This window comes from Trichoderma asperellum, chromosome 2 (assembly GCF_020647865.1).
Source record: "Trichoderma asperellum chromosome 2, complete sequence".
Classification (NCBI taxonomy): Eukaryota; Fungi; Ascomycota; class Sordariomycetes; order Hypocreales; family Hypocreaceae; genus Trichoderma; species Trichoderma asperellum.
Window position 1 is genome coordinate 2,972,954 of NC_089416.1, and position 27,035 is coordinate 2,999,988.

A 27,035-nucleotide genomic window follows, 5' to 3' on the forward strand; every position below is an offset into this window, starting at 1 on the left:
AAAGCAGCTGTGATAGAAAAAGTCCTAGAGGTAATATCTGTTGCAATATAACACGATAGATAATTTTTTTTTTTTTTTTTTTTTTTTTTTTTCATTTTAATCTCTCAAATAGCATAACATCTCAAGCAAGCCGCAAAAAATATCCCAAATTATTTTCCCCGGTATTCATTATATCTGTGCATCCGTCCCCTTGTCTTTTATCCATGCTAGGTATATAATTCTATATATCTATGAGCGCTTTAACATCTATATATCAAAATTCTTTGTCTTTGTGATAGTTTCTTGACACTTGGAAAAAATCGCGGCTTGTTGAGCGACCTCTGCAAGCTTGCCAATGACTTGGCCATTGGCTCTTGAGAATCCATAAAATGCGTACGGGATGTCCACATCTTTGCAAAATTCAATAATCAGTCCCTGTGCCTTGCGTAGGTTATGTCGTGGCAGCCGAGGGAACATGTGGTGAATGGCTTGAAACTGCAGGCCTCCGTGAACAAAGTCCAGCCAGGGAGGGCAATCAACGTCCATTGTCGTCCTAAGCATCATCTGCGCGAATGACTCTTGCGGCCCCAAGTCGGCGGTGCTCATGGCAAAATGAGATAGCACAATTTGCACATGCAGGGGAGACGACGCAATATGGCTCACCATGACGAAGACAAAACGCGACCAGTTATCAGGTATCGATTTGTACAAAATGCCATAGCCAAACCAGATCCAGAAGAATACTTGCCCTACTAGCTCAATCCACCGATGATTTGCGGCCGGGCCTTTCCGGGGTCCCTTTCCATTAAGGATAAAATCCCATGATAAAACGTAGAGGTTGAAACGGCCGAGTGCCAAGAACGGGTAGTAGGTCCAAGGTTGGATACGCAAGAGGACTTTCGCAACAGCATCATACTTCATAACCCGCTCATAAAAAGTAGAGCGTAAATCACCCAAAAGCCGGTGCGAAACGGCAAAAATGGGCATGTGCTCAATATCAGGGTCGTGCTCAGGAGCATTCGTCACAATGTGGTGGACGTTGTGGTTGTGCTTCCACCAGCCGAGGGAGAGGCCGCCGATAAAATTGGCAATAAATATTCCAATAGACGTGTCGATATAGTATTTGTGCGTAATACCCATGTGGGCAGCATCGTGAGCTGTGAAAACCAGCTGGTGCCATAGGAAGCCAAGAGACAAGGCACTGATGAAATAATAGCCATAGTGAAGAGTGATTAGCATCGTAGAGAAGAGACAAAAGTACCGCAGGCATTCCCAGCCGTACGCAGAATAGCTGGTCTTGTAGAGGCCAGCATCGATGATCCTTTGGTGCAATTCACGGTATTTGACGGCGATGTTGGTCTGCGTCGCTTCATCGACAGCAGGGTAGGTCTCCAGATCAAGCCGAATGTGCTCGCGGGTGACAGTGTCTAGATAAGACATGCCGTCAAGCGGCGTCTTGTCTGTAGTCGAATTCGATGATATTGACCCTGATCTCGCCGATCCAGTTCCAGAGGCATTCTTTCGACCCCGCAGCGCTCCCGCATCGACATCAAATACCGGTGAAGGAGCTCGAGAGCTTGGCGAGCTAGCATCGTCTCCAGTCGTGACCTCGTACTTGCCTTTGCTACGATCCGCTTCGATCTCTGCCATGGTCCGAAAGACACCACCCTGGATAGGTGGTCTGAAATTTAGCCAGGAGCCCTCAATTCGTCCGATGCGGTACCGCGGCATTTTCTGTTTTGCCTCGTCGGAATGCAGACTGTAACAAGGAAGCATTAGCAGTGTGTCCAATGCATGCATGCGTACCAGAGACGTGGTTCACGTACACATCCACCCAGTCAGTTCCGTCTCGACCAACCAAGTGCATGATGGACTTGGCACCTCCCGGGTGGTATTTGAGCCATGCATCAAGCTTCAAGACATATTCGCGGTAAATGACGATGTGTCGTCCGTTGGCAATCAAGTCCTCGATTTCATCGCGGGACATCAAAGGCAGGGTCTTGCTTCCGTTTACATCCTGCGCCTGTTGGCGGGAATAATCGTCGGTGGCCATCATGGTGCTTAAGGCATAACAAGCCGTGCACAAAGAGAGGATACCAGGTTTCGAAACCTGTTTTCTTTTAAAAAAAAAAAAAAAAAAAAAAATCAATCAGAGCGAAGGTCAGTTGTCGAGAGATGTCAGAAGTGTGAAATTTGGTTGGGACGGAAATATGCTTCGTCGCGAATTCACCGCCCAAAGCCACGCAAGCCGCTCAGGTATTGTCGAACGACTTTGATGGAGGTAGGACGATTTAAGGTACAAGCATACATATGCTGGGCAGCTGCGCCAGCCACTTCGAGGTGTTAGACTGAGGCTGGTAGCAAAAGGCTATTTATAGGCAGTTTCAGTGCTAGTATTAGCTAATGCAAATATTGCTAAGAAATACTGGAGCATTGAACAGCTACGGAGCAAAAAGACGTGCGGAGCTTCATCTAAGACAAAGTAGACGCAAAATATTGGATATATATATATGAACTCAAAATGACATATATGGCGAATATATATTAAATTGAGAAAAGAAAAAAAAAATGAATAGGAAATTAGGATTTTTTTGAAAATGTTTTGATCATTTTTCTACCACATTAGTATGGAAAGATTCAGTGAGAAAGAAAAAACATAGCATTGGTCAAGCTCCATTGGAGCTGGACTGTATTGCATCATAGAATCCCGACTTTGGATGCGTCACTCGATGGTTGTACATTGATATCTCACTTGCAAATGGAACAATATGTAAAATAAATGGTTAAATGTTTTTGAAGTGCATCGAAAAAACCCTAATTGATTCATTGATCATAGCCGTGGGGGATTAATGTACAACCCAGACGTACAAAAGCAACCGTAAACCTTATCCCTGGACCCCTTTATGACAACCAAAACGACCTCGAAAGAAAGCAGCAAAAACGACCAACAGAAATTACAATTCTTGGCTGGAGCCCTTGCCAGCCTTGCCCGATGTCTTCTTGGGGAGCAGGTCTATAAACTGTTAGCGTCCATGTACTTTGTTTTGATTTGCCACGCGTCTTACTCTGGTGAATGTTGGGCAGAACACCACCCTGTGCGATGGTGACGTGTCCCAGCAGCTTGTTCAACTCCTCATCGTTTCGGATGGCGAGCTGAAGGTGACGGGGGATGATACGGGTCTTCTTGTTGTCACGAGCGGCGTTGCCAGCCAACTCCAGAATTTCGGCAGCGAGATACTCGAGGACAGCGGCCAGGTAGACGGGAGCGCCGGCACCGACACGCTGAGCGTAGTTGCCCTTTCGCAGAAGACGGTGGACACGACCAACGGGGAAAGCAAGACCCGCCTTGGATGAACGGCTGAGATAGAGTCAGACTTGGATGTCCAGGTGATGGATACAAACGCGTGAATCGCGTCAATCGAGTCAACTTACGACTGGGAGTTCTTGGAGCCAGAGGCCTTGCCACCAGATTTGCCGCCGCCAGTCATTTTGAAATAGTTTTTTTGTGGAAATTAACGAGAAAAAACTCGGAAGGTTGGACGAGAAGAGAGGTAAACGTTGGAATTATAATCGCGCAGCGTGGATAGTTGAGAGACAGTGTAAATGAAGAGGGTTGAATTCGGCGGGGGGAATCTCAGTTAAGTAGTTTTTGGTGCTCGGCGCGCGAGATCACCAATCACCCTCCCTCTGCGGCAGCTCAGACGCTAGTCCTATTTTGGAAAATTGGACGTGTTCCGACGACAACAAACTGCTATCGCAATTGCGGGGGGGTGTGAACAAGCGAAGTACAGCGAAAATGGATACAAGGCTCATGCAGCTAAGTGCTCGCTCCAGGTACCTACGCGGTACATCCCTTTTGGAGCCGGCACTCAGCGTCTTCTCCTGCTCGTCTCCACGCTCGCTTCCATATCCGCGCTGCATGAAAGCCTCACTGTGGCTGCTGCTGAGCACGCCACTCATTTTGGGAGGCAGCAACGCGCTGGATTTTGTTTTATTTTCCTAGTGCCTCACTCTTGGATCTCAAATAACTACCCAGCAACTGCGCTGCATCAACTACACTGCGTGGTACTTTGGTAGTATTCACCCTTGTAGAGAGGCAACATGTGCATCTTTCAATGTGTTCACTTTGATTGGTCCAATTTCTGCATCACGGTGCAGGATGGGATGCTGCCTGTGAGGGTACTGCCTTGATTTAAATGAGGCCTGTCTATTGGATGATAAGGCTATGCTACTGCGGGTATGTAGCTCTGTACCTAGTGATTGTGGCGCGCACCACGTAGCAGAATACTGAGCTTCATTGCTCTAATCCGGGTTATGTAATCTTGTGTATTCAGTATCCAGCCATCACCACATAGCTTGGAAGATACGCGCAGATCGTGCGGATGCAACAAGCATTTTAATACCCACTGTATTTTTGCTTAGTAGTGTTCACAGTGGGTAATATGAGGCCGTAGTTTAGGGCTAGAATTGTATTGTTTCAGCTGTGCTAGATACATCGTTCTTATTTTCTCCTCTCAGCCCAAACGCAAAGCGTGTACACAATGGTAACAAAGTAACAAATACGCATAAAACACCACACTTTATTCTATTCCTCCACAAGATGCAATTCATTGTGCTAGAATCATCATCAAAAACGCAAAAGAAAATAAAAGACATTCACAGCTTGAAGGTGTACAGAAATTTACGCCGGAATCGTTTTCAAAATGTGATTCTGTTCTACATTACAGGGTAGGCTGCGCTGAAGCCTGGCAGGCGAGGCTCAAGGCGCTCATACAACGAACGGGCGGCGGTGTGGTGGCACAACGCGCAAGGCAAAAGGCGGGAGGTACATCATAAGCCGCCCAAGCGCAGGAGGGAAAAGGGTACTGTACGTACCGGTCTTCAGCTGGAAGGGACTTGGTGGAGTGGAAGGCTGGCAGCGATAAAAAAGACCACAGATCTGGCCAATCACATGTCGCGCTGGGCAAAAAGAAATGGCAGAAAAAAAAGAATAACAAAAAAAATCGACGCGACTGGGAGCCACAATACAGACCCTGGCCCGGCGAGGCAATCGCAGGCCCTCGGCCCCGTAGCACTTGGTTCAGCGTGCGTGATTGCGACTGAGCACACCTTGCCGTTAAACGACTAGCGCGACATAGCTGTGCTGGAGCAGGGTGTACTTCGCCAGTACCTGGAACGTGCCCAAGGTACCGCGCTACCTGTACCTGTAGACAGCCAACCTTTTTTTTTTTCCCAGAGGCCTAGCGCCGCCAGCACCAAAAAGCAGCAGAAACAACCCATAGAGGGGCGTGCACGCGCGACCCTTTTGCTCGCGCCACGCCTGGACTTGCTCCCAGCCAAATCAGTAATCCACTTGCACCAACGCGTTCCCAGCTACAAAAGCCCAGCTCATCCCCAAGACCTCTTTCCCGCACCATTCACTTTTTCCACCATCACCCGCTGCCAGCCCGCCATTTTGCCCTTTTGATTATCAACCTTTTTAGATTTCACTCGGTTTTATCAACTTTCATCAAAAATGCCTCCCAAAGCTGCCGACAAGAAGCCCGCCGCCAAGGCCCCCTCAACTGCCAGCAAGGCTCCCGAGAAGAAGGATGCCGGCAAGAAGACCGCCGCTTCTGGTGACAAGAAGAAGCGATCAAAGACTCGCAAGGAGACCTACAGCTCCTACATCTACAAGGGTTTGTTTACCTGACTTGCATTTTTTTCTCTTATTTTTTTTTTTCTTTCTGATATTAACTTTCCGTTTCTAGTCCTCAAGCAGGTCCACCCCGACACTGGTATCTCCAACCGTGCCATGTCCATCCTGAACTCGTTCGTCAACGGTAAGCCTCAATCGCGTCCCCTTTCCTCAAGTTTTTCTTTGTCTGACTTTAATAGATATTTTCGAGCGTGTTGCTTCCGAGGCTTCCAAGCTGGCTGCCTACAACAAGAAGTCCACAATCTCTTCCCGAGAGATCCAGACATCCGTCCGACTGATCCTGCCGGGTGAACTGGCCAAGCACGCCGTCTCTGAGGGCACCAAGGCCGTTACCAAGTACTCTTCATCGACGAAATAAGAGGGGTCATGATGGCTAGTTCTGATTTCGTATCTGAAAAACTTGGGTTTTTGTTTGCGTGACTTTAGTGTCTTTATTCGAGACTACAGGTGATTGTGTTTCGCCTTTGGGATCTCTTAATGCGTTACGGATGGTTTGCTTTATGGGGGCAATGTCTTCACGGTCAATGGGGTTCGCGGTTGTACAATAGCTATCGAGGATATCTCGAAGCAATGGTTTCTGCACATTATGCTATTTTAAATTTTCTGCATCAACAATTACAGAATCTCCTAAAACATCTATGTCTACTGTCCAAGACCTGCTCGAGTTCGTTTCATTGTCTGGCTTACAGGATGCAGTATACCCTGATTATCACTGGCTCCTAAAGCCGTTCCGGTACTCCAACCCATTTTTTCTAACATTGTCCGACCACGATTTTCTGTTCCCAATTCTGGGGCGGATGCGCCGATGATCTCACCATCCCGGTAACTGGCCAAATTATGCCGACCCGATGATGATTGCTGTTTGTTTTTGGATCCTCCCCCTGATTGAGAGGAATATTGCCGTTTAATTCGTGACACTGCCTGGTCAAAAGTAGCTTCTCTATATGACGTCTTTTTTGTCTTGTGTAGCACCGGCCGACGTTGATTTTCAGCCCCAACCGACTTAGATTTGATGCTAAATTTGTTTGCCAGCTCATGGACCATTTTCCTTGTTCGCTTATCCATCGGCGGTAGATTTAATCTGGTAAATAGTCAGTAAAGTGGGTATCTTTCGACAGGGTTGTACTATACGCGCATTTGTTGAGGTCCGGCTAGGAACGTTTTTATTTCATCGACAACCTCGCTCGCGGTGATGCCTGTCCGGTACTTTGCTTGTAGGTCTGGCTGGCTTCTCTTGCCAAGCATTCCTGTCGCTCGCAACTCTTCCCTCTCCCTCTTACGTTGAGCCTTCCTCTGCCGATCATTGCTGTAGGCGGCTTGGAGTTTCTCTTCCAGATCCGAATCAATATCTGAGCCTAGTAAAAGACGCCTCGCTTTGCTTTTCTTTCGCCTTACGCTAGGTCGTTCCCAGTCCATGAAGTCGAAATCCCCCTGTTCCTCAAGATACTCAACCTCAGTGAAAGAGTGCATGAAAGTGCCTGTGGAGCCTTTCATTATAGCTTTCCCCCTGAGTTTCTCTCGTGACGATGGATGAGAGATGGTGTGTGATTCATGCTTATCTAGATCGTCAACGGGTTCATCGAAGAGTGACTTCTGAGGCTGATAGTCTGCCTCCGAATATATATCGACATTTTCCTCAACTTTGAGGCCTGAAGGTGCCGACGGGTGGTCTCCAGCGTCGTCACTGCTTGAGCTATCCGAATCTTCTTCAGATGTCTCGCCCATCATCTCTCCATTTTGACGCATATTGGCAATGTAATCGGCGAGTATGGCGTCCTCCTCGGAGTCTTCTCCCCATTTCTGTCGTCTCCGGGACTTATTTGACTTCTTCTTTGGCCAAAAAAGATCATCAGAATCTTCCCCATCGTTATCCCTATCTTCCTTTTTGCTTGCTTCTGTGTACTGGGTACGAGGTTCTCTAGGTTCACTCGATAGCTCTCTCTCAACGGCTCGAATCTCGGTTTGTATGGACGTGAGTGTAATTTCCGCAGCCTGTGTTACCTCGAGATTGTAGGATGCCTCAGGAATATGTGTTGATTCAGGGGTACAGGCTATTCGAGGAGCCTGGGTCGCCTCAGGAGCGTGCGTTGCCTCAGGAGTTTGCGTTGCCTCAACAACCTGCGCTGCCTCAACAACCTGCGCTGCCTCAACAACCTGCGCTGCCTCAACAACCTGCGCTGCCTCAACAACCTGCGCTGCCTCAACAGCCTGTGCTTCCTCAGGAGCCTGCGTTTCCTCGGGGATTTTCGTTGCCTCAGGAGTCTGAACAATCTTAGGAACTGTTGGGGCTATCTCAGGCGCTTGGGGTTTCCGCTTCATGTGATTTCGGCCTTTAAAAACGATTACTTCATCGCTAGAGCTGCCATCATCTGGTTGTGGTTGTTCTTCAGTTGCGGCAACAGGCGTTTCGGTAGACGTTTTTGAATCTTCCGTTTCCTCTGCTTGGATTTGCGGCGATGTCAACGGATCGTGGGAGCCAGAGCTAACGAATACCACGGGTTTCTTTCGAAGTTGTGTATTTTGGCTCCAGAATGAGGTATCATGGCTTGATGTCTGTCGAGCCTCATCGATGAGGGTGAAAGCAACTGTCGGAAGAGACTAATCAATTATACGCCCAACTGATACGGGATTGATTCTTCAAGATGACATACCGTTGTTAGATGGCGTGGAATGTCTGCTACCAGGCGACTGTTGCCAATTATTCCGTTGCTTCTGCAAGGCACGCTTGCGTGGCTTCATCTTGGAACTGATTGCAATCAGTCAGCGCCAACGGTGTGCATGGTATGCTGCGGGTAGGATTGCATCTACCACCGGCCAGTAGACTGAAATGCTAAGGATAACGGGCACTGGCCAAAAAATATTCGTTAGATGACGCTGGGATGTACTCCGTACACGTATTAGTGCTATTGGAAAGTCAGCATTTGGGTCTTGGATGCGATGCTGGGTATCCATTTAAAAGCAACTGCCCAGATACTTTCTTACCTGGATCTCAGCTGCTTTTGTATCGGTGCTGACGAAACTGTCAGCATTCAAATGAAGGGGGAGGACAGATGGAAAATACAATAAAATGTTTTCCCTACCGTATATATCCACACAAGTCTATCAACTCATGGAGTCATAGTCACAGCTCCGTCTTTATGACTGCTGCAAACCACAGTGCCAATTTCGGTTTGCTCCGCTGCGGCTATACGTACTCCGTATCTTATCCATTCGCAGACTGTGCTTAGCGGAAAAACCAAAGTACGAAGTGTACCTAGGCTGCTCTAGTCTGTATTTGGACTAGTTCGCAAAGTAATGAAATGCACTATTTCGGCATGCCGCTTCACTGTATGGTCTTGGTGGGCAGGGACAAGAGATAGCATCAGCAAGATCTTGAATTGGCCAGCTCAACGACCTCGCCAGCCGCTCCCTGCTGTTGAATCAGCCAGAATGATGCTCACTCTGCTCTCTCGGAGAGCTCTCCGCAGCTCTGTCTGCGTCGGCGCCAGCGGCAAACGATCCCTATCAGATGTTGCTATCACACGAACTGGCAAAACTATTCTACGATCAGAGGGTGGCCGGTAAGCGATGCTTGCAGCTGATATATGGAGAAACCAATTAACTTTATTCTTGTTAGATCTTCCCTTGGAGGTACGAACGCAGAACTGCCCGCTCAAAGCCAGAGAGCTAACCGATACAGGCCATACCGCGACGGTATTCGGCGCAACGGGTCAACTGGGTCGATACATTGTGAACCGCCTTGGTATGTTTTCGGCAAATTGAATTGTTGGAATGCGTACGGCCGACCTAATTTTCTTTCTACAGCCCGCCAAGGATGCACCGTTGTTGTCCCTTTCCGCGAAGAAATGACGAAGCGACACCTGAAGCTCACTGGTGACCTCGGCCGCGTTATTTTTGTTGTATGGCTGGCCTCAGATATACCCGATGAGTTGATTCTGATCTAGCTGTAGGAGTACGATCTTCGCAATACTGCTTCTATTGAAGCAAGCGTTAGGCACTCGGACGTTGTGTACAACCTGGTTGGGCGAGATTACCCTACGAAGTACGGGCGACATATCAATAATCTCTATCTTGAAGAATGACACTAAACCTTGATAGGAACTTTACTCTGGAGGACGTACATGTGGAGGGAACCGAGCGTATCGCTGAAGCTGTTGCAAAGTACGATGTTGACCGATATATTCACGTGTCATCACACAATGCCAACGTCAACTCACCATCTGAGTTCTTTGCGACCAAGGTATGCCCGGAGCTAGAATTTTGTAGGAATAGTGCCGGATAGTGCTAAGACATCTTGCTATAGGGACGAGGCGAACTTGTTGCCAGAAGCATTTTCCCCGAGACAACAATTGTTCGACCAGCACCTGTTTTTGGATTCGAAGATAACCTCCTGTTGAAGCTTGCTTCAGTGTTGAACCTGTTTACGGCCAACAACATGCAGGAGAAGTTCTGGCCAGTCCACGTAAGTTTCTAGAAAGATGCGGTCAAACATGGTTGTTTAGTAATCTCACTGACATATTTGCAGTCTATCGACGTAGGCACTGCTCTGGAGAAGATGCTGTACGATGACTCCACAGCTGGCAAGACATTCGAGCTCTATGGACCTAAGCAATACAGCTTAGCAGAGATTGCAGCTTTGGTGGATAAGGAAATCTACAAGAAGAGGCGACACATTAATGTGCCCAAGGCAATTCTCAAGCCAGTAGCAGGACTTCTCAACAACGCCTTGTGGTGGCATACCATCTCTGCGGACGAGGTCGAGCGAGAGTTTATTGATCAGGTGATTGACCCTGAAGCCAGCACATTCAGCGATCTTGGTATCGAACCTGGCGACATCGCCAACTTTACGTACCACTACTTGGTAAGTGATGCCAATGATATATGACAGGCGACTAGGTATCTAACTTCCGGTATAGCAAGGATTCCGAAGCTCCAACTACTACGATCTACCCCCTGCCACAGAGAAGGAGAAGAGGGAAGACAAGAAGTACATCCACGTCCTGGATGAGCTATAAATATTTTGCTAGGCACATATGTATTTATGAGGGAGAATATATAATACTAGAGCCTAGAGCCTAGAGGAAAAAAAAATGCTCTAGATGTGTTTATTTTTACATTTTATTTCTATTCCATTAAAAAAAAAAAACCGTTTACTGAGGTGAAAGGATTGGAAAAGAAGCGTTGCTTCGAATATTACCTGGTCTGGAATCCCCAGGCAACTGCTTGAGGCTGACTTAAGGTCTAAAATATGCTAAATCTCCACGGTACTTACTGCCAAGGTGTCTATTGGCGATCTGCGAGGTACCTAGCAGGCATTAGCGGTTTAGACTGCAGAATACGACTCTAATGTTATTTGCTCCGCATTGAGCTGGATCTCGGGATTAATGATCCTCCCGCAGTCCTTCTCACAAGTCCGCACAGCTGCGAGCAAATCACGGATTCGCACATGAGGCCTCCCGCAAGGCAGTGCTTGGAAGTGACATCTGGCGCATCGCGGTTTTTCGCACTAGCATCGCACAAGTGCACGAAATTCCCCACGCCGTGCCGGTCGATTACAGCCTCGCCTGCGCTTGCAATTGACTCTCGCGCGTTCACATCGCAGGCACGTGAGATTGTTAAGCAGGCCGCCTCAAGCACTTACACCTGCGATCACCCGGCTCCAGGAACAGCCTCACAAGACCGTCATAGCGCCGTCCATTCACCTTTGCGCAAAACGACCCGGACGAGCCGCAGCGTCAACCTTCGTAGTGGCTTCACATATACTACCGGCGTCGTAGTTCTTCTGGCTGTTGTCGTCGTTTCTTGCGCTGCGACAGTAGATTTGCGCGGACAGACTGCGGCTACGAATACGACGACTACTGCTGATTCGGACGATACTCTGGCCATCGCCTCGCTTGCCGGCAGCATGTCAACCCATATCGCACCGGGGCACGTGGGCAACCTCACCCCAGAGCAGGAAGAGAAGCTGCGCCAGCTGTGGCACGCTTTATTCCAGGTCTGCGGCGTTGCTGAAGATAATGGCTCTGCCGGCGCTGATGCGGCATCCCGTGGAAAGCCGGAAGCAGCGGAAGCAGACGGACAGAAGAAGAAGCGCTTTGGCGTCTTCAAGAGGAAGGGAAATGATAAGTCCCCTGCGCCGAGCGAGGCTGAAGACGACAAGTATGGCCAAAACAAGCACTTCCAAGAGGTTCTGGCGAATCACAGCCCTGAAGTCATTCGCGAGACGTACTGGACTATGGTGAAGCATGATCACCCCGATGCTCTCGCCTTGCGGTTCCTTCGAGCCCGGAAGTGGGATGTGGAGAAGGCTCTGGTTATGCTGGTCTCTACGATGAGCTGGCGGCACACCGAAATGAAAGTGGACGAGGACATCATGAAGAACGGAGAGGAGGGGGCCGCTTTGGATGCGCAGAATGGCAAGGGCGACGCCAAGAAGGTTGGAGAAGACTTCCTGGCGCAGCTCCGAATGGGCAAGAGTTTCTTGCACGGAGTGGACAAGCAGGGCCGGCCAATTTGTGTTGTCAGAGTTCGCCTTCATCGACAAGGAGAGCAGTGCGAAGAGAGTCTGGAGCGATGCACTGTCTTCCTAATCGAGACTGCGAGAATGGTGTTGAGACCACCTGTGGACACAGCTGTAAGCCACTCTATTCTCTAGGCTGACCGCGCTGAATGTACTTTGGGGAACTCTACTAACTGTGCTGGGTAGACTGTCGTCTTTGATATGACAGGGTTTTCCATGGCGAACATGGATTATACCCCTGTCAAGTTTATGATTAAATGCTTTGAAGCCAACTACCCTGAATCTCTTGGAGCTGTCCTCGTCCACAACGCTCCCTGGTTATTTCAAGGTATGAATATGAACTGCTCATCGACGAGAATAAGAAACTAACTTTGGGCGCAGGAATTTGGAAGATTATCCGCGGCTGGTTAGATCCGGTTGTGGCGGCGAAAGTTCATTTCACAAATAACAAGAATGATTTGCAAGAATTCATAGAGCCTGAGCATATCCTCAAGGAGCTTGGAGGCGACGAAGACTGGGAATATAAATATGAAGAGCCCATCATTGGCGAAAATGAGGCGATGAAGGATACCGAGACCAGGGGAAAACTCGTCGGAATTAGGGAAAAGCTTATGAAGGAATACGAAGAAGCGACTGTGCAGTGGATACACAAGGGCGACAGCAAAGAAATCACCGACAAGAGGGATCAGCTGGCGACACAGCTCAGAGAAAACTACTGGCAGCTTGACCCGTATGTGCGTGCGCGATCTCTTTACGATAGACAGCGGATATTGCAAGGTGCGGCTGCGGCGAGATGGTATGATGCCCCAGCCTCTGACGGGAATGGAAATCTAGAAACATCGGCAGATGATGTAGATTAAAGAGACAGTTATGGATGCCAAGATAATACTATTTGGATAGACTGGGGTACTGTATATGGTATCTATTGGAGGATAGACATATTGCACAATGCGTTCACTTCCCATGTATCTTGGGTAAATAAACCACAGCATCATGTTCCCGCCAGTCCAAATTCAAGCCGGTGAGCAGGTTAAACCAGTGATATCATATAGCTGCTGTTTACATCCTAGATTTGATCTCCTCGGCAAGTGCTTTGAGTTTTTCCATATCGCCAGAAGTCGTAGGCCAGCTGATGCCAAGGCCCTCTGTCTCATTTGGCTTCGGGATCTAATGAAGAGTTAGTATGAGGGCTAAGATGCTTTGCTGTGGCCAACGGAGACTATCATACCATGTGAAAGTGAACCTGTTTTCATTCAAGTTTAGCTTTGAGTTCATCTTGAATCTAGAGGTGCAGTCAAACTTACATGGTGCACCTGCTGGTGAGCAAGGGTTCCGTTGTTTTGAAGAATGTTGTAATCGGTTGCTCCAGAAGCTATCGCTAGCTTCTTGAGAGTAGGCTGTTGGATGGCATATCTGGTTAGTAGGGACAACCAAGCCAAACTAAGCAACAGAGCAGCACGGGCGTGTTACCAGAATTTCAGAGAGCTGATCATCGGGGATATCAGCTAGCTTTGCGCCGTGAAACTTGGGGATGACAAGCTGGATGAGAGTCAGAATGTCAGAAATCTAGAGTAATCCTCTGGGTAAGAGTGGATTTACAGCGTGGCCCTTGCTGAGGGGCCCGACATCGAGGAAAGCCAGCGTCTTATCGCTTTCAAACAGCTTAAAAGACGGAATCTCGCCTGGTATAACACGCCGTTAGCATACTGGCAAGTCTGCAGGAGCTGTGAGAGTGTGAGAGAGGGGTAGCTTTTCTTGTCTAAGTGGCTGCATGGATTGGCAAACGCCTTCCCTGGACTACAAACCTTTGATAATTCGACAGAAAATACACGATGCCATTGCCACGGCGATAAGCTGGGAATTTAATAATGAGGAATGCAGGCTATGGATTGGGGTTGCGAGAGTAAGCGTCTTGGTTGAAGAGTCAGAACAGCGGCAGCCGGTATAAGAAGTATTAGTGACATTTTGTAGGAGGGGCTCTGTTATGCGCCTTATTACATCACGCCTCGCCAAGTACTCAGTAGCTAAATACTGCCAGGAATAACAATATAGGATTTTACTACTAATTTGATAAAATTAGGAATAAATTATGACTTTTTTTTCGAATGAAGGAAAAAAAAAAAAAACTCCTCTTATTGTCTTCAGAAAATTCTAGATTACAGTCCTGTACGTCCTGATATGAGTATGCATCTTTGAACTTTTCATTCATTCACATAGCACATTCACCCTTCTTCAAGCTTGAACTTTTTTTTATTGCCAAATTTTATTATATTTTGCTATGTACTGGAGGTCTATATTTGGTGCAACATGAGACCTTAATGGTGGTTTGCTCGATGAGGGGGGGCTATCAAAACGATTAGCAGGCGTAACAGGCGTAGCAGTCGCGGATGGACGTTGACTCACGGTCTAAAATCGGAGAAGGAAGGTTTCGTTCGAATTTGGAGCCTGATCAGTTAGCTTCTGCCGTCCAATGCGGATTGTATGTGTTGTCTCACCTCCCGGGGCTGTTGGCGGAATATACGGGTCTGGGTGCTTCCAGCTCTCTAGTAACTTTTCTGTCTCTGCCAATAAAGCCTGTGGGACAATTAATGCCGGTTATCGATCGATGTGAAAGGAGCGTGCACTAACTCTCTGTTGCCGAGGGTCTGAGACTTTCCTGTTGGCCTCAAACAGAGATCGAATATAGAGCGCTTGGCCTCGCCATAGATGGCGATGGACAGCCCAGTCCAACGCAAGCTTCAACGAGCGACGGTACAGCGACCTAGAAACGAGAGGCTAGTGGTCAGAATCGAATTCGCAAACGGCCGTGAGCCTGATTGGTGTAAACACTAACAGAGCAGCTTGTCGCGTCGTCATGTTGGATAGATTGTCGCCTTGGAAAAGACCTTGGGTGCGATTGATAGTAGATCTCCAATTGGCTAACGACCAGGTCCGGAAGTGGTATTTTCTGCCTTACGCTACGCCAACTTTCTAAGGCATCAAGGGGACTACGAATGGCCACATGGTCTCTTTATTAATAAAAAGGCAAATATAGCAAGATTTATTAAATAAAATCTTTTATAAGTAAAGTTTTCACAATTATAAATAATATTTCTTTTTATAAATTATATATTTGATATATTTAAATATTAATATTAATTTTATTATAAAATACTACTTGCATTTTATTTAATTATTTTATTTAGAATATACCTTTTAAATTCCACATAACTCAGTATACACACTATATTATTAAAAAAAAAAAATAAAAATAAAAATAAACTCATATTATCATTTACTCTCTTTTGTTATTATTGGTATATACCATATATATCAAATTGGGTAGCGCTGAACTGATGCTGCCTTAACCCAGTGTAGCGCATTTTGGCTTACCTGATCTTTGCCAGGTATTTACTAGGTGACTTTCTGGGCGCAATTGTGCTAACTCTGTACCGTCTTCCAAGTGCCGGATGCTGGGGACTAATTGACCGGCGCATGAGCAGCGATGCCGAGTATCCAAGGCTTTAGCACCCAGAGGGCAAGATCATATATCCTTCGCTTGCCTTTATTCACACGTGCCATCCTACTTAGCATAGCATGTTTCTGGCTGGCTAGCCTGCCCGGCTTCTGGGATGTCAGGGTCTGGGGCTCTCTGATCCCGGACAAGATCTCCTTTGCGTCAGGTAATCAATGTTCCCCGAGCACATTACGAGCTGGCTTGCGGATGATCTAATGGATGTTTTAGGATACCGGCTCAACACCTTTCCTCTCATTCACCTGAACTTCATCCACGCCCTCCTTAACGCTATTGCATTGACGCCGTTAATGGAACGATTCGAAAGCGAATATGGAACCCTGACTACACTGGCACTCTTCTTTGGACGTATGGATAACAATTTGCATTCCACCTGTGTGCCATTGATCTAACGGAAGCAGCTCTAACCACGATTCCTGCGATTTTATATCTCCTGATTGAGATTGTCATCCTTCGAGCTAATAATGCTGTTATGGGCGCTAGGTGAGAAATAGCCATTCAGATATTCCTGGTCTTGAAATTGGCTGCTAATCATATTATTTTCTGTGTAGCATCTGGGTATTTTTGCTTTTAGGCATAGAGGCGATCCGGACGTATAAGTCGAATCCGTATCTGGTTATTGGAACATATCAGCTCCCTACCTGGACTACTCCATTGCTTATGATAGTGGTTGTCGCCGCATTGATGCCAAGCACCAGTTTACTGGGACATCTCTGCGGCCTTGGAGTTGGCTATATTGGTATAGTGAAACCACCCGTGTGCCATTGATTTGACTGCTAACACATGTCTTTTTTTTTATAGCTGGTCTTGGCTATGTAAAGCTGCTTGCCCCTCCGGAATGGGCCCTTCGATGGGTCGAGTCTCGCTTGAACCTTCTTGCGATATTACCGCACTACGTTAGCGTTGATCAGAAGACATATGGAAGATTTGGCGTTTTGCCCACCAGCAATCGTGGAGCAGGATCCGCACCGATAGAGCTCGTAGGAGGAGTCGGAGGCAGCTCTTGATATAGACATGATTTTATCGAGAAGAGCCTCATTTGGATGTATATTAAGCGTTGTTTGGGTTGGGCATTTAAATTCTACGCTCACCTGATGGTTGGTTAAAACATTCACAGAAAACGGTATACCCAATGCCGGGAAATTTGAAGCTCTATTATATACTGGGTTTATATAGGTAGCTTTTGCTGCTTACGACTGATTCCAACGCTGTTACACAAAATAAAGAGAAAAACAAAAATAACTGGAATATCCTAGATCTTGCCGTTAGTTAATTATCATAGACAATACTTCACTAATATGTAGCATACGCTTTGAATTGATAGACGCTTAGGTGATACCAAGGACATCAAATGGGTACAGCCACTACTACTAGCAGCAAGTTAGTCGCGCTGTACGCACTAAGGCTGGCAGTGTCATTCGCGGAGTTCTGCATAGCCCAGCACTAAGATAAGGAAGGGCGCTTGGATAAGACCCATCCCCAAATACGCCGCCTGGGAAACGCCTGCGTAGGTGCTGCGTAAGGCCTGTCGCATGTCACTTAAATTCTAACCTAGCCTAGTATATTCGGTGCAACATTAGTTGGACCGCCGTATTTCTGCGACGCCGTTTGTTACAACCCAAGCACGACAATCACATTTAGCCGATTCAGCACGCACCTGGGATTTCGACGCTCCACTCATGCAATGCTCAGCAACAAAGATATTACTGCCCTTCAGAAGACCTATGATCACAGCTACCTCAGTTGCTCAACAGCGGTTTACTATGAGGGCCAGGTAAGATGATGGATTATCCTCGCCAGCTTCACACACTTATCCTGGCTTTAATTTTCGACTCGTGCTCATTAATTTGACTTAGGGCGATGAAGGTGAAGCCACTCGATATTGGAAAGCCGCTCTTCGACGCATAAACGAATACTACGCGTCGTCCAGCGCACCGAGGGTCTCTGAATCATATACCGGCTCGGACACTGTCTTGATAGATGCGCTGAAAGAACTAGAGCTACAATGCAAAGAACGAATTGATCTCTTAGAAGCACTAAAACTGTCCCGGGAAGACAGTTTTGCCTCGACTTATTATAACGACGCCATTGCCACCGGAGAAGCCAGCGGCAGCACCAGCCAGGCCACAGGGACCATTGGAGACGGCACCATTCCAGCTGTAACATATTCCGAGCTTTCACGTCCCGTCTTCCCATCAAGAGCCTCTCTTGATGCAATGACGTCATCTGAAGAAGTGATTCGGAGAATTCATAGCACCCCTGCCGAGTCTGCACGTTCGCGTCTTGATGGGAGATCCCTAGATTTATCAGACACGAGAGGCGACAGGTCAAGCCGTGCCCAAAGTCCCGAAAAGCGCACTTTGAGGACTACACTGCGATCAAAGAAGCAAAATGACCAATCTCCCACTGCTCGCCGGTCGAGCAAGCCCGCGGTAGATGGATCGAGCTTGGCTGCAACTATAGCATGGGGATCCTCAGGATCCTCAGGAGCCAGAGATAACCTCCTCCGGCCTTATCCCATTGAAGGGCGCTCAAAATCAAGCCCTTCCCCACGCCCTTCCCCACGCCCATCTCCGCGTCAATCACTTGAGCGAAGTTCACCTAATTCGCAAAAATCAGTACTATCATATGACGTGAAAACTCCACGTACGTCGCCCAAGAAATGGAGCGTGGTTCCTCCATATGATGAATCACGTCTCCCACAGCCTTCAGGTCTGTCTATCAGCGCAGCATCAAGCGCCCTGACATCTTCATCAGCCTACCAAGAACCTTCCATATTGTACCAATCACCGAGTAAATCAGAGCAGTATGTGACGCCTCGGAAGCCCCCAGTTTCCGAAGAAATGTCAGTTCAGAGTAAAAGAGGCAGCGTCAAAGCTTCCACTAGTAACAATACTGGGACCCCTGGAGGACAACGAAATTCCAGTATAGCGAGAGAACGTCCAAACGATAAAACGGTCGGTGCAAAGACCAAGTCAGAAATTCTGAAGAACTTGCCGCCCGGTATAGATGAAGGTGCCGCGAAACAAATTCTCAACGACATTGTTGTCCAAGGAGACGAAGTTCACTGGGACGATATCGCGGGCTTGGAAGTGGCTAAGAATTCGTTACGGGAGACAGTTGTCTATCCATTTCTACGACCTGATCTGTTTATGGGCCTACGTGAACCAGCTCGTGGAATGCTGCTGTTCGGACCGCCAGGTACTGGAAAGACAATGCTGGCACGCGCAGTAGCCACTGAATCTAAATCTACCTTCTTCTCTATATCTGCTAGTAGCTTAACGAGCAAATATCTAGGAGAGTCGGAGAAACTAGTCAGGGCCCTTTTTGGTCTTGCCAAAGCGCTTGCCCCCAGTATTATATTCGTCGACGAAATCGATTCCCTGTTATCTCAACGATCTGGGTCTGGTGAACACGAATCTACAAGAAGAATCAAGACGGAGTTCCTCATCCAGTGGAGTGAGCTCCAACAGGCTGCCGCTGGTCGAGAGACGACTGGTAAAGGGAATAAACGCAGCGATGCCCAGCGGGTCTTGGTGCTGGCTGCTACGAATTTACCATGGGCAATAGATGAGGCTGCACGGCGGCGATTTGTGCGTCGACAATACATTCCACTACCAGAACCACAGACACGAGAGACACAATTGAGGACATTGCTGCGGCAACAAAATCACAGCTTGTCGGACACGGATATAGAAAAACTCGTGCAGGAAACAGATGGTAAGCATTGTCTAGAGACAACTGTTGCTTTTCTGGACGCTTAGTTAACAGCTGCTCGATAGGATTTTCGGGATCTGATATTACATCTCTTGCTAAAGACGCAGCCATGGGGCCTTTGAGATCTCTCGGGGAAGCTCTTTTGTACATGGCAAAGGAAGAAATACGACCCATTGATGTCTCAGATTTTGAGCTAAGCTTGAAATCCATTCGACCAAGTGTGGACGAGAAAGGCATACGAGAATATGAAGAATGGGCCGAAAAATTTGGAGAACGCGGTGGTTAATCTGAGCTGGGCTAAACTGAGCTGAGCTGCACATGCGCATCCAGATACAGACAGCCCTTTTCTGCTTTTGAGCGATACATGCAAATTACAGCGATACAAGATCGAAACATTATCAAGTAGCGGCTACGGCGTGCGAGCTTCGTCAAATCTTTTCGACGATCGAAGCGCGGGAGTTCATTATGAGTTCTATATTGCTAGACTCTAACTCATTTTTTGGGAGCAGCTTTTGGGTGTCTCTTTGCTATTAAACAATGTGAGGGCGCCTCCAGGAAAGAAGCCGCCCGATCTATTCATACAGCCTTGTCGCATTTTGCCAATTCGGATTTGTGGTTTATTCATCTTGTGTGTGGTGTCTTTATCGTGTGGTGCCCCTTTGTCATGTTACTCCTTCTGGTCTCCCTCGTTGCGTGCCCTACGTTCTCTTTTGGCAGCTTGCTGGGCTTCCCGTTCAGCAATACGCTCTTCTAATGTAGGAATCGGCGGCCTCTCCTCGGCTGGAGTTCCGTACGGCGCGATGATCTTCTTGACAACGTGACGCTTGTGTTTTGATGTCGGCCAGCCGGGAACAATAGAAACAACGTCGCCAGTACGCAGGGAGGAGTTGGGGTCGTGTACGAGATAGTGCTTGGGGTCTGCAAACCACTTTTGGCCGGTTAGTTAAAAGCATGAACTGTAGCAGACTCACATATATACACACCTTGTTGATGACTTTATTCCATCTTTGGCCACCAACTCGAACCTTGACGGTCTTTTGCATCAGACCAGCAGATACAACTATACCATGAAGCTCATGGGTCACCCGACGGGCGGCCTTTGCAACCTGTGAGGACATTTTGATACGGCTAAGGCGATGTGAACAATTGGCAGACGATTCCTAACCATCGCTGTCTCGAAAATCATTACTGGGTGGGTCTCGGCGTGTCTCGCTGCTGTACTAAAAGTTTGCGATTGGCGCTCAATAAAATGTCAAGGTGCAAGGAATGGACTGCCGAGGTAGATCCGATAACTCTGCCCAATCAGCAAATAGAATACCCCAAGCTCGATGTGGCGGGTTAAAGTGGGTGCAGCGAGATAAGCTCACGCATTTCGATAATGCGATCGTACCAGATGTGATAGTATAAGAACATTGCATCTACTAGCGATTGTACATGGCTGTGAATGCTCCGTATATAAAAAGTCCCAAGCGTTCATGGATAGGTCTAAAACTAAAATGACAGCGCTTACTTATTCGTTTTAAAAAAAAACACAAGCATATAGATAGATAGATGCGCATGGCGACTTTGTTCGTTCAAGCCCATGCATGTCTTTGGTATACTATTCATTTTCATTAAATGCTTCAAGCTTCGTGAAACAGCCCCCAGTCCTTGATCACGAAAGTTTCCCAAATGCGCGCTGCAATCTCCACAGCGTCTCCGATGAGCTTGCCCTGCTTGCCCAGCTCAAGATCGACTTCGTCAGCATCGTATTCACCTCGAATGTGGGGGACGTTGATGGTGATGAGGATGTCGGTCTTCTGCTCTTCAAGGCGAAGTAGCGTCATGGTGATGGCCGTGAAGTCGGGCGCAGAGTTTGAGCTGCTGGAATGGGTCTTGGGTGTCTGCGTCGCGATGAGGGTATATGCGGGGAGTTTCAAGCTGCATCGTCAGGTATTCTGTTAGCGGGGTACTGTTTCGCAGCAGATGGAGAGAAATGGAGCGCGCCCCAAAAAAATCTGACATACTCGCTCATTTTTGTGAATTCGGTCTCGGCAGTGTTCCAGATCTTGACTGTGTCGATGTCTGCTCCAACCATGTCTTCCAGATGCGTGGTCATGGCACGGCCGTCGATCTCTGGGCTGGAACCGGGGCCGCCAACGCGCTCTGAAATATCGAAGATGATGCTTGTAAACCCATCCTTATCGATCCATACTTCCTGGTTGTCGGGAACCTGTCTCAGCTTGCTGCGAAATGAGGTGTTTGTCAGTACAGGGCCATCATCGATATGCGAAATGCGATGCGCCGCGGGGGAAAAGAGTCGCAAGCTTTGCGCACCTTACGTCTGCGAAGTGTTTTGGCAGGTCGCAGGCAATGGCTCCGCCGTAGAGGGGGGTGTTTCTGTAGCTCGACATGGCTGAATCGATATGGGCTGTGCTGTTGTTTGCAGGCTGTAAATGGGACACCCGTTTTGCGAGGCAAGGCTGTCGCGCAGTTGGCGATGGCTAGCTTAAATACCACGGTGGGGTTGGCAAATGACATCACAAGGTGCTGCTCCGCCCCTCCATGCGCAACATGGCGGTTCAGCCTGGGGAGGTGCCTTGGATCTTGCGCCGGGAGGAACAATGGCAACAGGTGCTGCAGACGCCTCGATCTCGATCTACAGGGTGCTGCATGCTGTAGCTACGCGTATTTTAGTTCAACCACTTACCTAAGGTGTGTAGGAAGTATAAAGTTTGATAGTACTATCTCGCTTTAGCATTCACTGGTGCCAGGACCGGAGCGGCGTAACTACATAGTAAGTACTAAGATGAGTGACAGTCATAAAAACTTTAACAACATGGCGCATGCAGCAGAGCAACGAGACTGATAAAATGATGCATGTGTTGCATGTATTGATATGACACGAGTTTATTATCCTAATTGAACTGTTCAAGCCATTGGAAGACGGAATGAAATCGTAGAGTGGGCAGCGAGGCTGTAATGTAAATCTAATGACTCATTTCATACAGTCACATCAACTTTTTTCCGATCTTTAGGCCGAGTGAGTTATATAGAAGGCCGTGTCTCAAGTGATCAATTTTAACTACCTCAACTCATAGCTGTAAATTCAGATTGCAGCCAAACTGTGCTCCTGGAATTTTTGGAATTGGCCAGACCTTAGAGGCGCCTGTCCTATTCACAATGCCTGTAATTCCGCTGGGCGAATCTATACCCCAGGACACTGCTCATGTGAGTTGCTCTTGGGCCTTGCATGTTCATGTTTTCATATATATGTTGCATTGGTGAGACAAGCAACTGACACTGCAGCCGCGATTACAGGCAGTGAGTGTCTCGCTACCCACATGGCAAGCCAACATCGGCTATGAAGAAGGCCAGGATTGGGTGATGGGCCTCATGGTCACAGGGTACCCTCGGTGAGTAACGGCCATCAAGACGATGCTTGTTCCATGCCTCTGACTTGTTCTAGTTTCTTCATTCACAAGAGCATTGATGCCTTTGCTCGAGACGTTGCCGCCGCTTTCGGCCGGCCAGACCAGCAGGCTATGCTCTTTGCTACTGCCAGCGCTGCTCGAAGATGTCTCGAATTCATGCGCCAGCGGGTGTCTCCTCAAGTCTCTGAACGGCTCTCTGTAGTTGACCTTGCTCTGGATACGTCCAAGGACATTTCTCCACTGCTGAAGCAGCTGTCGCCCACCATTTCTGCCGTCATCTTCCCGCAGGCGTCGTTCTCTGTCGCAAAGCAGTATTGGCAGCACACCGGCGATGGTGTTTCAAGTCGGCGCGCTGAGTTTTCTCATGGGCTTTTTAAGCACGGGCAGCTTATTGCAATCAAAGAAGAGCAATCACATACACCGCCGGAGAAATTAATTCGTGGCCCAAAGCGGTATTCGCGTACGGCCGCCGCCGCCGCCGCCGCCGCCGGTAGCGCCCGCACAAACGGTTCAGAAGCCAAGACCGTTTCTTCTTCTGAGAATCCGGAGGAAGCAAGTGAAAGCTCTCGTTTCCTTGAAGAGCGCTTCGGCAGAAACCTGGACCTCACTCAAGTGGCCAAGGCGAGATCAGCCATCCGCAGGAGAATTGCGGGCTCTCTCTCGGGTGAGACTGATATGAACGATGAATCAACGTCGCAAGCCAAATCAAACAGCCGTGGCATGGAGTCCCTCGACGAGACCGATGTTCTGCTATACCCTTGCGGCATGAACGCCATTTTCAACGCTCACCGTGCGCTCCTAGCCACCTTGGGCTCATACAAGAGTATAAGTTTTGGATTTCCTTACGTCGATACGCTCAAAATCATACAAAAGTTTGGACCTGGTTGCGTCTTTTATGGTCATGCATCGTCAGAGGAGCTCGATGAACTCGAGCGCCTCCTAAAGGATGGACAGCGCTTCCTGGCACTCTTTGTTGAGTTCCCAGGAAACCCGCTGCTCACCTGCCCCGATCTAAAACGTATTCGCAAACTGGCCGACGAATTCAACTTTGCCGTTGTCATCGACGAGACAATAGGGACGTTTGCAAACGTCAATGTTCTTCAGTACGCCGACATTGTCGTCAGCAGCCTTACAAAGATCTTTTCGGGCGGCTCAAACGTTATGGGCGGGTGTACCGTCCTGAACCCAGAAGGCAGACACTACCGCTTGCTCAAGCAAGTCTTTGAGGAACAGATCTACGAAAACACGTACTGGCCCGAGGATATACTCTTTATGGAGAGAAATAGCCGCGATTTTGCCAACAGAGTGAAACGCATCAACACCAATTCCGAGGCGATATGCGAAATTCTGCGAGCCAATCCTGTCGTCAAAGACGTATACTATCCAAAGTATAATCCATCAAAGCCCAATTACGAGGCGGTTCGCCTTCCCGATGGTGGTTATGGAGGTTTGCTCTCCATCGTATTCACTCATCCACAACAAGCTCAAGAATTTTATAATAACATGGACACTGCAAAAGGACCAAGCTTGGGCACCAACTTCACCCTCTGCTCTCCCTATGTCTTATTAGCACACTTTCAGGAATTGGATTGGGCGGCTCAGTATGGCGTAGACCCGGATCTTGTTCGTGTCAGCGTAGGATTGGAGGAGACTGAAGAGCTGCAGCTACTCTTCCAAAAGGCTCTGGCAGCAGCTGAGGCCGTAAGCATTGCTTGAATCTGGTTAGTCCAGGTTTTACTCGAGATCCGCCAGTAACAATAACGCTGGAAAGGTTGATGCAGTAAATAAAAGCGTTAATATAGGTGATAGTGATACGAGACGGCATGCAAAGTCTAAATGCGTTATGCCCTTTGGATTCCGTGTGAAACCACATACAGTCTATGTATGGTTATGTTTAGCAGATCTTAAGTACTAGGCTGAAAACATGATACAAAAACAAAAACCTAGAATTAAAATATTTGTATATATATAAACACTACATGTAAAGAATATTTGCAGTTGATGCGCGTTTGCTGGTATCATAGGACCGCAGAGGTCAATAGTATAAAACAAGGCTCTAAAAATCTCATGCTCGCCGTTCCCATCTCTTACATAACGCTACATTCAGATCGTGTATAGCCTGGACCAAACTCTTCTATTCCCCGTTCTATTTCATTAGCGCGCTGTTTCTCCTTTACCTCCTTCATAAAATATTTTTTCATAAATTTTTCTAATTCCGCATCAAGATTGTCTATACGATGTTAGAAAACCACCCTTGTTTCTTTGTTCCAAGTTCACCAGGTAGTTTCACTTACCAATGGAAGCATTCATGACCACGGGAGCTCGGCATAAGGGGCAGCTCTCCTCTTTGCGCCGCTGGATTTTGATAATACAACGAATGCAAAAAACGTGTTGGCAGTCCAAGCGAACTGGTTGATATGCTAATGAATAGCATATCGGACAAAGATAATCATTAATTTGGGGTATAATAGACACTAGCTCATCCGAAATTCGAGCGCAGACTGCTTTAGCAATATGGTCGGATAATAATTTTCGGGAGCTGATTGCTGGTGGTAAAGCACGAGAAACGCCCAACGCTGTTCTCTTATCAAATTCTATGCCTACTGTTAACTGATGATTTGGGGAGACAAAAGTTGGAAGGGGGGAAGTATGGTTCATACTCTTCAATATTTTGGAGATTGCCAATACGTTCAATTCTTGGAACTGCAAATGTTTTAAGAGATCAAGGTTTAATTCGAGGAATTTCGAGAAGGCAGTTCGGCTTTCTGGCAGTTTGAATGAGCTAACAAGCTGTTGCTTGTTGACTTCTCCCTGAAACCACTGCAGCTGCTTGAGAGCTTTCTGACTGGAACGAGCCCCGTGTTCACGCTCGTGTGTTGCAAAGAAGATCTCTGCATCCAAGTACAGTTCGAAGATACGTCTCCAGCGGTCCATATCACTCTTAGAGAAGCGAGTCGGCCGTGATACTTGCGATACTTGTTTTCCCAGCTCTTTAACTTCTTCTTGTAACTGATCCTCCTCCGTGGCTTGCAAGGCATCCAAGTTGCTGACATCACTCAGAAGCATGTCAAAGAAGACACTGTCAAAGACAAGAGGCACCTCTATTCTTTCGTAACTGTCTTCTTCATGGTGGTTTGCCTCTGTTTGTGACGCTGCGCTTGTCGTATTGTCCGTTCCTTTGTCCGTCGTCTCGTCCGTCGTCTCGTCCGTCGTCTTGTCTGCTGTCTTGTCTGCTGTCTTGTCTGTCGCCTTGAGACGTGAAATATTTGCCAACCCAGCTTCCTTTTCATTGAAAGCGTGGCTAACTACTGATCCCGAGGAGATTTTCTCAAAAAACTGACGAGTGGTCGGCGCCAAAGAGGCGTCGACAATATTGCCATCGTGCAAATGAATGAATACTGTCAACTTCGGCCGGACGAGCGTAGAGTTTGAGGATGCTGCGCAGCGTCAGTAATACTATCCAAGACCTTGCTCCCCAGATAAAACATATGCGAAATATTAGAAGAGGGGGCTTACCAGTAAGACTATAGTTTAAGGCAACTGGAGAGTCCGTATCGCAGTCGAGGAGCGTTCTCAACGTCTCAGCATCAAGGCCTAGCTCTTGTAGCTCTCGTTGAACCTTCTTGAGGCATTTCTTTAGCTGGCCATACGGGATCGCGTGAGCGACCCAGTGAGGCGGGAAGCCTACAGGATCATAAGCGACTGTAAGCGGCTTGGGAGGCAGATACAACTGCTCAGGTTATTGGAGGAAGTATAGTAATACCTTGACTTGCCAAGGACTGCTTGAAATCATGGCCGAATTTCATGGCATCTGTTTAACTATCATGAACATGTCACTGACGACCAAGGACTGCCACACCTACCTTCGAAGTTGAAAGAAGTACGGCGCTACTAGTACTAGAATATAATCATTATTGTCGCAAGACTAAAGTGGAGAAAAAAGTAATAGCGGTAGAATTTTTGCAGGGCCACAAAGGTGCTCAGGAACTCGACTGTATTGGGCCAATCATGCGGGGGCGATATGAGACAGTGCCTGAAGGATCTTGTACTTTCTGTAATGGTACACCGAGCAAAAAACTAAAATGAACAAAATACGAGTGAAAACCAGCAAATCGCGGCATAGTTGGAACCGTTCTAGAATCACTTTGAATCCATTCAACAGTAGTTAGCTCAGTAATATCATGCCGTTGCTCT

At 47.7% G+C, this 27,035-nt stretch overlaps 13 protein-coding genes across 13 annotated transcripts; 6 read left to right on the plus strand and 7 right to left on the minus strand.

Moving 5' to 3' along the window:
• Positions 1 to 98: 98 nt before the first annotated feature.
• TrAFT101_003307 (uncharacterized protein) lies at positions 99 to 2,298 on the minus strand. Its single transcript, XM_024902371.2, has 2 exons — positions 1,806 to 2,298; positions 99 to 1,738 (listed from the first exon to the last, which is right to left on the minus strand). The coding sequence occupies exons 1-2, from the start codon at positions 2,033 to 2,035 to the stop codon at positions 247 to 249; spliced, it is 1,722 nt and encodes a 573-aa protein (XP_024764441.1). The 5' UTR covers positions 2,036 to 2,298; the 3' UTR covers positions 99 to 246.
• Positions 2,299 to 2,644: 346 nt separating this feature from the next.
• HTA1 (histone H2A) lies at positions 2,645 to 3,564 on the minus strand. The gene is made up of 3 exons (XM_024907701.2): positions 3,412 to 3,564; positions 3,045 to 3,337; positions 2,645 to 2,992 (listed from the first exon to the last, which is right to left on the minus strand). Exons 1-3 carry the CDS (start codon positions 3,465 to 3,467, stop codon positions 2,934 to 2,936), a joined length of 408 nt encoding a protein of 135 aa, XP_024764442.1. The 5' UTR covers positions 3,468 to 3,564; the 3' UTR covers positions 2,645 to 2,933.
• A 1,784-nt stretch (positions 3,565 to 5,348) lies between these two features.
• HH2B (histone H2B) lies at positions 5,349 to 6,339 on the plus strand. Its single transcript, XM_024899418.2, has 3 exons — positions 5,349 to 5,657; positions 5,730 to 5,801; positions 5,857 to 6,339. Exons 1-3 carry the CDS (start codon positions 5,495 to 5,497, stop codon positions 6,033 to 6,035), a joined length of 414 nt encoding a protein of 137 aa, XP_024764443.1. The 5' UTR covers positions 5,349 to 5,494; the 3' UTR covers positions 6,036 to 6,339.
• TrAFT101_003310 (uncharacterized protein) lies at positions 6,242 to 8,807 on the minus strand. Its single transcript, XM_066126843.1, has 5 exons — positions 8,758 to 8,807; positions 8,329 to 8,580; positions 7,850 to 8,262; positions 6,813 to 7,795; positions 6,242 to 6,758 (listed from the first exon to the last, which is right to left on the minus strand). Exons 2-5 carry the CDS (start codon positions 8,414 to 8,416, stop codon positions 6,320 to 6,322), a joined length of 1,923 nt encoding a protein of 640 aa, XP_065982950.1. The 5' UTR covers positions 8,417 to 8,580; positions 8,758 to 8,807; the 3' UTR covers positions 6,242 to 6,319.
• Positions 8,808 to 9,031: 224 nt separating this feature from the next.
• Positions 9,032 to 10,874, plus strand: NUO40 (NADH-ubiquinone oxidoreductase 40 kDa subunit). The gene is made up of 9 exons (XM_024901773.2): positions 9,032 to 9,237; positions 9,294 to 9,307; positions 9,357 to 9,419; positions 9,482 to 9,576; positions 9,628 to 9,719; positions 9,776 to 9,917; positions 9,981 to 10,139; positions 10,203 to 10,538; positions 10,594 to 10,874. Exons 1-9 carry the CDS (start codon positions 9,107 to 9,109, stop codon positions 10,690 to 10,692), a joined length of 1,131 nt encoding a protein of 376 aa, XP_024764445.1. The 5' UTR covers positions 9,032 to 9,106; the 3' UTR covers positions 10,693 to 10,874.
• A 186-nt stretch (positions 10,875 to 11,060) lies between these two features.
• Positions 11,061 to 13,200, plus strand: TrAFT101_003312 (uncharacterized protein). The gene is made up of 3 exons (XM_024899453.2): positions 11,061 to 12,311; positions 12,384 to 12,525; positions 12,579 to 13,200. Exons 1-3 carry the CDS (start codon positions 11,124 to 11,126, stop codon positions 13,055 to 13,057), a joined length of 1,809 nt encoding a protein of 602 aa, XP_024764446.2. The 5' UTR covers positions 11,061 to 11,123; the 3' UTR covers positions 13,058 to 13,200.
• On the minus strand, positions 13,021 to 15,053 carry TrAFT101_003313 (uncharacterized protein; the record flags this gene model as incomplete). Its single annotated transcript, XM_066126844.1, has 8 exons — positions 13,021 to 13,364; positions 13,426 to 13,440; positions 13,502 to 13,736; positions 13,797 to 13,879; positions 14,601 to 14,642; positions 14,693 to 14,771; positions 14,826 to 14,958; positions 15,031 to 15,053. The coding sequence occupies 6 exons, from the start codon at positions 15,051 to 15,053 to the stop codon at positions 13,638 to 13,640; spliced, it is 459 nt and encodes a 152-aa protein (XP_065982951.1). The 3' UTR covers positions 13,021 to 13,364; positions 13,426 to 13,440; positions 13,502 to 13,637.
• Positions 15,054 to 15,601: 548 nt separating this feature from the next.
• On the plus strand, positions 15,602 to 17,039 carry RBD2 (Putative rhomboid protease). The gene is made up of 5 exons (XM_024909552.2): positions 15,602 to 15,859; positions 15,922 to 16,059; positions 16,113 to 16,194; positions 16,263 to 16,450; positions 16,513 to 17,039. Exons 1-5 carry the CDS (start codon positions 15,682 to 15,684, stop codon positions 16,716 to 16,718), a joined length of 792 nt encoding a protein of 263 aa, XP_024764449.1. The 5' UTR covers positions 15,602 to 15,681; the 3' UTR covers positions 16,719 to 17,039.
• A 242-nt stretch (positions 17,040 to 17,281) lies between these two features.
• Positions 17,282 to 20,965, plus strand: TrAFT101_003315 (uncharacterized protein). Its single transcript, XM_024899371.2, has 3 exons — positions 17,282 to 17,485; positions 17,568 to 19,431; positions 19,494 to 20,965. The coding sequence occupies exons 1-3, from the start codon at positions 17,396 to 17,398 to the stop codon at positions 19,712 to 19,714; spliced, it is 2,175 nt and encodes a 724-aa protein (XP_024764450.1). The 5' UTR covers positions 17,282 to 17,395; the 3' UTR covers positions 19,715 to 20,965.
• Positions 20,096 to 20,546, minus strand: TrAFT101_003316 (mitochondrial 37S ribosomal protein uS17m; the record flags this gene model as incomplete). The annotated part of the gene is made up of 2 exons (XM_024907703.2): positions 20,096 to 20,356; positions 20,412 to 20,546. The coding sequence occupies 2 exons, from the start codon at positions 20,544 to 20,546 to the stop codon at positions 20,096 to 20,098; spliced, it is 396 nt and encodes a 131-aa protein (XP_024764451.1).
• An 85-nt stretch (positions 20,966 to 21,050) lies between the features above and the next one.
• TrAFT101_003317 (uncharacterized protein) lies at positions 21,051 to 21,821 on the minus strand (the record flags this gene model as incomplete). The annotated part of the gene is made up of 3 exons (XM_024905064.2): positions 21,051 to 21,348; positions 21,435 to 21,653; positions 21,745 to 21,821. The coding sequence occupies 3 exons, from the start codon at positions 21,819 to 21,821 to the stop codon at positions 21,051 to 21,053; spliced, it is 594 nt and encodes a 197-aa protein (XP_024764452.1).
• A 637-nt stretch (positions 21,822 to 22,458) lies between these two features.
• TrAFT101_003318 (uncharacterized protein) lies at positions 22,459 to 24,916 on the plus strand. The gene is made up of 3 exons (XM_024910533.2): positions 22,459 to 22,638; positions 22,729 to 22,823; positions 22,877 to 24,916. The coding sequence occupies exons 1-3, from the start codon at positions 22,591 to 22,593 to the stop codon at positions 24,555 to 24,557; spliced, it is 1,824 nt and encodes a 607-aa protein (XP_024764453.1). The 5' UTR covers positions 22,459 to 22,590; the 3' UTR covers positions 24,558 to 24,916.
• TrAFT101_003319 (uncharacterized protein) lies at positions 24,785 to 26,953 on the minus strand. The gene is made up of 5 exons (XM_024903533.2): positions 26,605 to 26,953; positions 26,358 to 26,525; positions 25,502 to 26,278; positions 25,136 to 25,435; positions 24,785 to 25,071 (listed from the first exon to the last, which is right to left on the minus strand). The coding sequence occupies exons 1-5, from the start codon at positions 26,645 to 26,647 to the stop codon at positions 24,929 to 24,931; spliced, it is 1,431 nt and encodes a 476-aa protein (XP_024764454.2). The 5' UTR covers positions 26,648 to 26,953; the 3' UTR covers positions 24,785 to 24,928.
• Positions 26,954 to 27,035: the final 82 nt, after the last annotated feature.

Coding starts and splice junctions, on each gene's coding strand:
- TrAFT101_003307 (XM_024902371.2), bottom strand. CDS start 2,035: ATGATGGCCACCGACGATTATTCCCGCCAACAGGCGCAGGATGTAAAC. Junction 1,739..1,805: donor GGAACTGACTGGGTGGATGT/GTACGTGAACCA, acceptor TCCTTGTTACAG/TCTGCATTCCGACGAGGCAA.
- HTA1 (XM_024907701.2), bottom strand. CDS start 3,467: ATGACTGGCGGCGGCAAATCTGGTGGCAAGGCCTCTGGCTCCAAGAAC. Junction 3,338..3,411: donor GGCTCCAAGAACTCCCAGTC/GTAAGTTGACTC, acceptor ACTCTATCTCAG/CCGTTCATCCAAGGCGGGTC. Junction 2,993..3,044: donor TCTGCCCAACATTCACCAGA/GTAAGACGCGTG, acceptor AACAGTTTATAG/ACCTGCTCCCCAAGAAGACA.
- HH2B (XM_024899418.2), top strand. CDS start 5,495: ATGCCTCCCAAAGCTGCCGACAAGAAGCCCGCCGCCAAGGCCCCCTCA. Junction 5,658..5,729: donor CAGCTCCTACATCTACAAGG/GTTTGTTTACCT, acceptor TTCCGTTTCTAG/TCCTCAAGCAGGTCCACCCC. Junction 5,802..5,856: donor CCTGAACTCGTTCGTCAACG/GTAAGCCTCAAT, acceptor TGACTTTAATAG/ATATTTTCGAGCGTGTTGCT.
- TrAFT101_003310 (XM_066126843.1), bottom strand. CDS start 8,416: ATGAAGCCACGCAAGCGTGCCTTGCAGAAGCAACGGAATAATTGGCAA. Junction 8,263..8,328: donor TTCCACGCCATCTAACAACG/GTATGTCATCTT, acceptor CTCTTCCGACAG/TTGCTTTCACCCTCATCGAT. Junction 6,759..6,812: donor CTAGCCGGACCTCAACAAAT/GCGCGTATAGTA, acceptor ACTATTTACCAG/ATTAAATCTACCGCCGATGG.
- NUO40 (XM_024901773.2), top strand. CDS start 9,107: ATGATGCTCACTCTGCTCTCTCGGAGAGCTCTCCGCAGCTCTGTCTGC. Junction 9,420..9,481: donor ATACATTGTGAACCGCCTTG/GTATGTTTTCGG, acceptor TTCTTTCTACAG/CCCGCCAAGGATGCACCGTT. Junction 9,720..9,775: donor GGGCGAGATTACCCTACGAA/GTACGGGCGACA, acceptor AAACCTTGATAG/GAACTTTACTCTGGAGGACG.
- TrAFT101_003312 (XM_024899453.2), top strand. CDS start 11,124: ATGAGGCCTCCCGCAAGGCAGTGCTTGGAAGTGACATCTGGCGCATCG. Junction 12,312..12,383: donor GACCACCTGTGGACACAGCT/GTAAGCCACTCT, acceptor TGTGCTGGGTAG/ACTGTCGTCTTTGATATGAC. Junction 12,526..12,578: donor CGCTCCCTGGTTATTTCAAG/GTATGAATATGA, acceptor CTTTGGGCGCAG/GAATTTGGAAGATTATCCGC.
- RBD2 (XM_024909552.2), top strand. CDS start 15,682: ATGCCGAGTATCCAAGGCTTTAGCACCCAGAGGGCAAGATCATATATC. Junction 16,060..16,112: donor ACTGGCACTCTTCTTTGGAC/GTATGGATAACA, acceptor TAACGGAAGCAG/CTCTAACCACGATTCCTGCG. Junction 16,451..16,512: donor CCTTGGAGTTGGCTATATTG/GTATAGTGAAAC, acceptor TTTTTTTTATAG/CTGGTCTTGGCTATGTAAAG.
- TrAFT101_003315 (XM_024899371.2), top strand. CDS start 17,396: ATGCTCAGCAACAAAGATATTACTGCCCTTCAGAAGACCTATGATCAC. Junction 17,486..17,567: donor CGGTTTACTATGAGGGCCAG/GTAAGATGATGG, acceptor AATTTGACTTAG/GGCGATGAAGGTGAAGCCAC. Junction 19,432..19,493: donor ACTCGTGCAGGAAACAGATG/GTAAGCATTGTC, acceptor GCTGCTCGATAG/GATTTTCGGGATCTGATATT.
- TrAFT101_003318 (XM_024910533.2), top strand. CDS start 22,591: ATGCCTGTAATTCCGCTGGGCGAATCTATACCCCAGGACACTGCTCAT. Junction 22,639..22,728: donor TACCCCAGGACACTGCTCAT/GTGAGTTGCTCT, acceptor CCGCGATTACAG/GCAGTGAGTGTCTCGCTACC. Junction 22,824..22,876: donor ATGGTCACAGGGTACCCTCG/GTGAGTAACGGC, acceptor GACTTGTTCTAG/TTTCTTCATTCACAAGAGCA.
- TrAFT101_003319 (XM_024903533.2), bottom strand. CDS start 26,647: ATGAAATTCGGCCATGATTTCAAGCAGTCCTTGGCAAGTCAAG. Junction 26,526..26,604: donor GCAGTCCTTGGCAAGTCAAG/GTATTACTATAC, acceptor ATGATCCTGTAG/GCTTCCCGCCTCACTGGGTC. Junction 25,436..25,501: donor AATCTCCAAAATATTGAAGA/GTATGAACCATA, acceptor CAGTAGGCATAG/AATTTGATAAGAGAACAGCG.